An 8,245-nucleotide genomic window follows, 5' to 3' on the forward strand; every position below is an offset into this window, starting at 1 on the left:
TCAGGGTCAAATCTATGCACTGTAGCCTGGTGGCCAGGCTGGGCCCCTGGGGATCTGGACCTTCCTCCCACTGTAGTTCTAGATTCTGCTACCCCAACAACCCAATAAAATCAAACGGCTCAGTTTTGGCACATGCCATGCTGTTTCATGCCTTCCTCGCTTTACTCATGCTGTTCCCTGGGCCTCAGATGGCCTCAAACCACTCACCCCCTCACCCCCTCACCCTCTCAGCTTCTCACCTATATGCCTTCTTGTTTTGTGTTTTTTGCATTCTTGTTGTTTAGAAAACTTTGATTCAACTCCCAAAACGAAGCTTGGACACCACCTCCTCCAAGAAGCCTTCTGTGACTTTCTACATATATGAGATGATGACAGACTTACAGTGAGCACAAAGTAGGCCTTGGAGCAAACTGGAGAGTGGCATCTGAGAGTGTGCAAGGAATCACAAAGGCATGTTTCAGCCCAGAACTTAAGACTTTCATGCCAGAAGTAAAAAATAAAACAACATAGTACAAATTACACCTGTTGCTCTGCTGGCTAGAATAACAATAGTTTCTACTTTCCAGATAATTTTTAAAGGTGATGAATAATAGGTGTTACTTACCTTCAACATAACCATCCCACTGTTTTCTGTAGTCTAAGTCCATATAGACATCTGCGAGCACAGCTGGTGGGCAATTGTCCAGAACACCGAAGACTTTATACGCATAAAGTCCAGTTGGCTGTAAAAGCAGAAAAGGCAGAAACAACCTGTTGATTCCCAAATTGGGAGATAACTGGATTACACAGCATATGAACATGCAGCACTATCACTGACGACGTCCTCTATGGTCTTGGTGACACAATGAGGAAAAAATAGATGAGGCCCCTGCTATCATGAGTGTTATATTTGCTTGTAGACATTGGTGGTGATAGTGGCTATAAATGCTATCTAAGTAATCTAAATAGGTTATAAGGAAAGTTACGTGATCAATACTGACTAAATGGGGATGGGGAGGGGTATCCTACATAACTACGTGGTCAGGAAAGACCTCTATGAGAGATAACCTTTATGAGAACATCTTATTCTAAATATGGAAGGAGCCCATCATGGGAGGATAAAGAAAACTCATTCCTGTTATCGGGAAGACCCTCTGATTGATGGACTGGCATGCTAAAAGAACAGAAAGTCACAGCATCCAGAGAACTGTGGATGGGGGAGAGTGGTAGGAGCTGAGGTCACAGAGTTAATAGGGGTCGACTCCAAAGGGCTTTGTAAATCAGGGTAAGGGATAAGAATTTTGTTCTAACTACTAAGGAAAACCAATGAGTGACTTTAAATGGAGGGAATAATAAATAGATGATTCTTGCTGCTTGGCAGAAAGTAGATCGTAGGGGAGCAAAGAGATGGATTTGAAGACTAATGCAATGGTCCAGATAAAAGATGATGGGGATTTGAACAAGGAGGTGACAACAGTGATGGAAAGAAGTCCAGTGATTTATATTTAGAAGTAATGTCGGCAGGAAGTGCTGGCAGAGTGCCTCTGGGTAAAGAGAAAGTGGAGAATTGTGTCTCAGAACCTCTACTTAAACAACCAGGTAAATGGTACAAATGATGCTTCCTAACAGTGAATTTTACTTGAGTTCTGTGATCTGGGAAAATAGTGAAGGTTAAAAAACTCCCTTCTCCTTTGTGCTCCAGAAAAGAGCTTATTGCAAAAAACCACCAATCCCACGTGACTTAGATCTAAGACTCACAGATGCGGCCCTTGTTTACCTGTGACAAGGCCAGACACAGACCCCCTGAATTCCCTTTCACTGCCTCATAAATGATTAGATGAACTGCTTGTCCCCATGGATCAATCAGAACGAAATGCTTATGCACCAAACTGGTTAAGCTTCTCTCCTTCTTCCCGGCCCCTAAACGTTAGCCCACCCTTGGCCTGAGCCAGCATTACAGCTCCTCCTGAGAACAGACTGGCCTCAGGGTAAAATATTCTCTGACCTACTATCCAGTCATGTCACCTTTCACCTCACTTCCCCACACTGACTCTCGCCTTGTTTACTTGTCTCTATAAAAGAAAAACTCTTTTTGCCTAATTACTGAGACACTCACAGATCTTATGGTCAAAGTGTTCTTCTTATTACAATAATCTCTCCCCCGACTTTGCAATAATCCTTTTGAATAAAAGTCTCTCCTTATTAAGTCCAGATTTGTTATTTGTCATTCTTACTCTAAAGTAGAAAAGCAGACTGCCAGAAGAGTGCTGGTAAGACTTAGGAGCATTTACAAGAAAATATAAGTATGTGTAAATTAATTAAAACAGTACAGAAGTACATAAGCATTGCCAAAATGCATTGTCAAGGAAGAGAGGTAAGAGATAATGGCCACTGCTAATGCACATTAAATAGAAGTATATTTAATTCTGCATATCTAAAATTATCTAAAACTCTACACACACTGTTATAGAAAGTACTGCCTCCTTCCACTAAGAGAAAAATTATAATTACAAAAAATTATCAAAAATTTTATTATAAAATTATAAACTTGCTAGGACCCACTATATCCTTGGCCCTGAGAACAAATCAGGTATAGACATAATCTTGGCTTTTCAGCTTGGAACTTGCTTCCCTTGGTGATCTGTCAGTAGTCACTACAACAGCCATCTATTCTGTATTGAAGTTTTCCAATCACTTCAACCTGCTGTAAATTATTTTACTAGTACTAGTTATTGTTTAGCTTCCAGTTTTATATTCATTATCTCATATAATCTTTCATGTTGCCCTGTGACAGAGATGGGGATGTTATGAAGAAATGATGTTCAGATAGGCTAAATTACTTGCCTGAGTCCCACAGCTAGTACTTGGGATAGACAGAAAGAGGGTGACATGGGCCTTTCTACTTCCCACAGTGTCTCCTATTTAACCTCTACTCTCTGCAGGTTTTCCCCAAACCACTGTTAGAAACCACATCTAATGATTAACTTAAGGAGACCTACACATAGCATCTTAGAGCCAGAAGGGGCCTTAGACCTTCATGTAAAAGATGTTAGTGACTTACCAGGAGTCCCATTGATATACTGTTGGTGGCAGAGCCTGGATGGGAACCTGTTTCTTCTGGTCCCCAAGCCAGTGCTCCTATCCTGGACCACCCAGGAAGGACTCCCACTCAGATGCTCTCCTGAAGTCCTAAGCCTGGTGTGTGTGTCCAACAAGCCCCCAAAGTAGCCAGAAGGAGGTATTTTTTAGATGCCGCTTCTGTAGGGATTCAGATCCAGACCAGGGGAAAGGTAGAAATGGAAAAGGATGAATAATACAACTTTCAACAGACTAGTGCTTTGCTGTCTCTCCATGTATTATTCCAAAGAGTCATCTCAAAAACCAGAAAACACCCCATGGAGGTTACAGCGTGGGCTCAGAGTCACAGTAGACCCAGTCGGGTCTTAGCTCTTCTACCTGCTAGCCTTGCTTTCCTCAGCTGCAAACTGGGTCACTGCAAAGAGTGTGTACTTAAGGAGATGATTATGAGGAGTAAATGAGATAATCCATCCAAAATTCTTACCGTGGTGCCTCATTCATTAAGTACTCAGCAGATATTAGATATCATTCTCATTAATAAGGCAGGTATGATGATCCTTTTTTCCAGATTAAAGAATCAAGGATTCAGAAATGTAACAAGATGCATATTTTTTTTTTTTAGAGAAACTAGGATCCATGGAGTACCTGCCCTAAGCCAGGGACTGTGCTTGGTGATTAATACTTGGAATAATCCAGTGAAGTAAGCATATCAGTATCTCCATTTTATAAATGAAGAAGTGGGGGGGTAGAGGCGTGATTTGACAATTTGCTACTGATATCACTAATTTGTAAGATGTTCTGTTATTCTGGCTCACTTGTCTAAACATCAGATTGTTATATTTCTTAGCAACATTGATTTAAATGCACGAAAAAAAACTGGACATTTTATTTTCATTTGCACTCATAGGGCTAACATATTTTGAGAAACACTACTGCCGGTAATACACCTATTGGTCCTGCACAGGATAAATTCTGTAAGCGCTCATGTGTTTACATATGAGAAATGTCATAATGTTTGCATTTGACATTTGCAGTGCCCCCAGATGACTAATCCCTGGGAGACATCCTTTACCTCTGACCTGCCTGATCTGGAGAAAGGTGTCACTCAGTTTCTATAATTTATGATGTTCATTTGCACTGATATCACTAACTGTAAGACAGCTTTTATGTCTACTCCTGCAAATGCACCTCTGAGTGTGTGCTGAATTTTCTTAGCCTCTCACAGAAGAGGGGTGGGGGTGGGGCAGGAAACCTCCTGAATCTGTGACTGTGGAAGCTGACCAACTCCAGCCACTCTGACAAGTAGCAGACTCCACTGGTATGAAAAGTAAGCATTTTTCACCAAAGAGCATCAATTCTAATGACAGGAATCAAAGCTACAGCTGCCGCTGGGAAGTGTGTACCAGAACTACATGAGAAAGGGCAGTGGAGTAAACCTGATCTAATACTTCAGATCTCTCTCAGAAAACTTGGCAGGCTTAATCCCTAAAGGATTGCAGATAGCTAGGTAAAATAATGATGATAGTTAATACTTACTGAGTGCCTAGTGAATACCAGCCACTGGACTGATATTAGATTATCCCAATTAATCCACACAATGATAATTTGAGGTATGGAGTATTGGTAAGCCCATTTTTCAGACAAGGAAACTGAGGCTTAAAGGAGTTCTAAGAAATCTCTGGAAAAGGCAAGTCTACAGAGACAGGAAGCAGACTGGTGGCTGTCGGGGACTGGGAATGGGAACAAGGAATGACAGCAAATGGACAAGAAGTTTCTTTTGGGGTATCACAAATGTTCTAACGCTATAGTGCATGAAGGTTGTATAAGTCCATAAATTTACTAAAATTCAGTGAACTGTACACTTACAATGAGCAAATTTTAGGGTATACAAATGCCACCTCAATAAATCTGTTAAAATAGAAAATAGGCTATGAAACTCACCTAAAGTCATTGCTCTAATTCAGCTGCTGGATCACCCTGTTATTGGTATGGTATCGTGTCCAAGGATCCAGAATGTCCAAATCCTTGCTGACAAGTCACTTCTCTCAAAGGGTCCGCAAGGCCCAATGACAATCAAGAGTTTTGTTTTATTAATAGTCACCTCCTGCGAACCCCTTGTAGGAATTTGGTGAAAGACAGGGTGAGGCATGAAGTTTGGCTTATACCAGGAGAAAGAAATGGGTCACCACTCTACATTCCCCCCAAATTAAAGCTTGGGACCAACATTCTCATACAGTCTCACACCACATGCTCATCCTGAGAGAGAAGTGAGGAGGGGAAGACCTGAGGCTCTCACATATCCATCCAGTTGTGTGCTCAGGAAGATGGAAAAGGAGAGGAAGACAGAGACAGAGAGCATAAGCAAGAGAGCACAAGAGCTAGCCTCCCATCTGTGGGTGCCCAGCATACAGACATGGCAGCCCTGCCCACTAGTAAAATATGGCTTGATAGGGGCGCCTGGGTGGCACAGCGGTTAAGCGTCTGCCTTTGGCTCAGGGCGTGATCCCAGCGTTGTGGGATCGAGCCCCACATCAGGCTCCTACGCTGGGAGCCTGCTTCTTCCTCTACCACTCCCCCTGCTTGTGTTCCCTCTCTCACTGGCTGTCTCTCTGTCAAATAAATAAATAAAATCTTTAAAAAATATATGGCTTGATAAATATCTCACACTCAATAATTGTTCTATCACTCATGCTGGTAACTCTTCTTCCCTTAGGAGAGAGGCAGAAGGGTGAGAGAAGGGGGCAGAACACTCCTATAATCTGGAAAAGAACACAATTGTGATACAAATCGGTTTATCATCTCACCTGTGGGGGTGGTACTGGAGACTTTTCATCCATTGAGGTAAATCTGTTCTCCAGGGAGTTAAATCTGTGTTTCCCTCCTGAAAGCCAAACTTTCTCTTAGCCCAGCCTGCCTAAAATCAATTTTCCTAAGAGTGCTAAGCTTTTTGTATTGCACTAGGTGCACAGCATTGAAAAGAATAGACCTCAGACTACTATTTACTTGGCCTAGATTGAGGATAGCTCCCCAGGTGATTCTAATGCGCCTCAACTTTGACAAACACTCTCCCCTGCATTTCTCCTCCAGATATTTGCATGATGCCATCTCCAACTTCATTTCTATCTCCACTCAAATGTTAGCTCTGCAGAAGGGCTCTCCGGATTCCCTTATCTAAAACACTCACATCACCCATGGCCACCACTGCCATACCATCTCTCTACCCCTTCATCCCACTTTACTTTCTTCATAGCATTTTTCACCCAACATTTCATTATATATGATAGTTTCTTCTCATCAGTGAATGTCATTCATTGTTCAAGAACTCATTATTGAAACAGTAGGCGCATCTTCCTGTTCACTGCTTATCCCCAGTGCCTGGGAGGGCAACAGCACATGCGAGGCATTTGATGAATATTCTCTGGATGAAAAAATGAATGATGGTGGGCAGAATGGAGATTTTAACTCGGGACAATCTGCTTCCAAAACCCATGTTCTTCCCATAATACCCCGTGGCAGCTCTGGGCTAGTTCTCCCTAGTCTCCTGAAAGTAGTTCTTGCCTTGAAGCAAGCTGTGTATTTGGTGCCGAGCTCATCAAAGCAGGCTGGTTCATGTCTAGTTACTAGTTATGAGGTCTTGTGTGGCTCACTAAACAACTCTGGGTCTTATTTCCATCTGTAAAATAGGAAAATAAGCCTGTCTTTCCCTACCTTCCAGATTGGTTTACAGGGATAAAGGAAACTTGTATGTGACAGCATTTTGTAAATTAAATCACCATGTAAAGGTAAGTTCTTGATATTACCACCTGGGGAGGAAAAAAAGAGAAGGGAGGATGGAAAGAGAGCAGGCAAAGGGAGTAGAAAAAAAGAAGTCAATGGAAAAGATGATGATGTCGGACACAATGATTTCAAAGAAACTTCCAGTCCAAAAGTTCTGTGATTTAATAGGAAAGGAGAAAATGAAAACGTACCAAATACTGTATATCAAAAGTAGCCATCTGTCCAAGAACATGATTCAGAATTATTTGTCCGCTAAAAAAAAAAAAAGCTACAATCTTTTTAAATTTTAGAATAGAATTTGTTACAGTGGAACACTCAAAGGCCTCTACACTTATTTCAGTCTTTTCAAAACATGTAATAATAGATCCTCATCAGAGCTCACAATGGACCAACATAAATAGCTATACATGATCCAGATGTAGGACTGGCGTCCACAGATGTAGGATGATCCAGATGTAGGACAGTCATCTATAGACTATGCTTGTCAGGACATCTGGGTGGCTCAGTCAGTTAAGTGTCTGTCTTCTGCTCAGGTCATGATCCCAGGGTGCTGGGATTGAGCCCCACCTCTGACTCCCTGCTCACTGGGGAGCCTGCTTCTCCCTCCCCCTTCTGCTTCTCCCCCTGCTTGTGCTCTCTCTCCTTCTCTGTCAAATAAATAAATAAAAATTTAAAAAAAAAGAATATGCTCCTTACCCAAGTCATGGTAAATACTTTGATAAAGAGGGTCCCTTTTGCATGGGCACTACACGTAAACTTATGCTGCAAAACTCAAGCAATCCAAGAAGACTTACCAGATTACCTGTCTCAGTTTCCCTTTACAGGTCTTACAGATGCCAAGAAAAATGAGAGTAATTAATAAGAAAGTGGGGAAAGACAGAGGGAGGAATCAAGGCACTCATCTCAATAGAGTCAAAACTTTTGATGGCTATTAAGAAATAGGATGAATGAAGCAGATGTTGATGCGGTTGAGGCAAAAGCCTTAATGCAGGACCTTCGAAAGTTAGGGGGATCAGTGGGACCCCCTGGTGGCCCTTCAACATTAAAGGGTTCCAGATAAGTCCACTCTGTTGACCCCAGTTGTTGGCATTTAAAAAGCAAGAAAGCCAAGACTGCAGTAAGAAACTTCACCTGGACTCCCCTGCACAAATGGTCAGGTAGATTAATCAAGACAAAGATTGACAAAGGGGCCCCAGTCTTCTGGTCTGACCTCCAGTTGGGGGACCTGAAGAGGCCATATGGACTCATGTGGGTAAAATGGTTTGGGTGGGTAGAAGAAAAGACAAATGACAGTAACATGCAAGGTGGATTAAACACCACTGGCCCATAAGACAGATAAAGGGCTTTGGGGCAGACAAGTGCAGGTCTACGCAGAGTGTGGGACAAGGTAAATTCACTTTTGATAAGGTGT

The 8,245-nt window shown here is 42.2% G+C and overlaps 1 protein-coding gene across 1 annotated transcript in view; it reads right to left on the bottom strand.

Moving 5' to 3' along the window:
• The window catches only part of PCTP (phosphatidylcholine transfer protein), a 159,383-nt gene that overhangs the window by 129,560 nt on the left and 21,578 nt on the right, over positions 1-8,245 (bottom strand). Inside the window, exon 2 of the mRNA XM_034640837.1 lies at positions 605-722. Within this exon, the coding sequence (XP_034496728.1) occupies positions 605-722 (118 nt within the window). The remainder of the gene's footprint in view (positions 1-604; positions 723-8,245) is intronic.

This window comes from Ailuropoda melanoleuca, chromosome 13, assembly GCF_002007445.2.
Source record: "Ailuropoda melanoleuca isolate Jingjing chromosome 13, ASM200744v2, whole genome shotgun sequence".
NCBI lineage: Eukaryota > Metazoa > Chordata > Mammalia > Carnivora > Ursidae > Ailuropoda > Ailuropoda melanoleuca.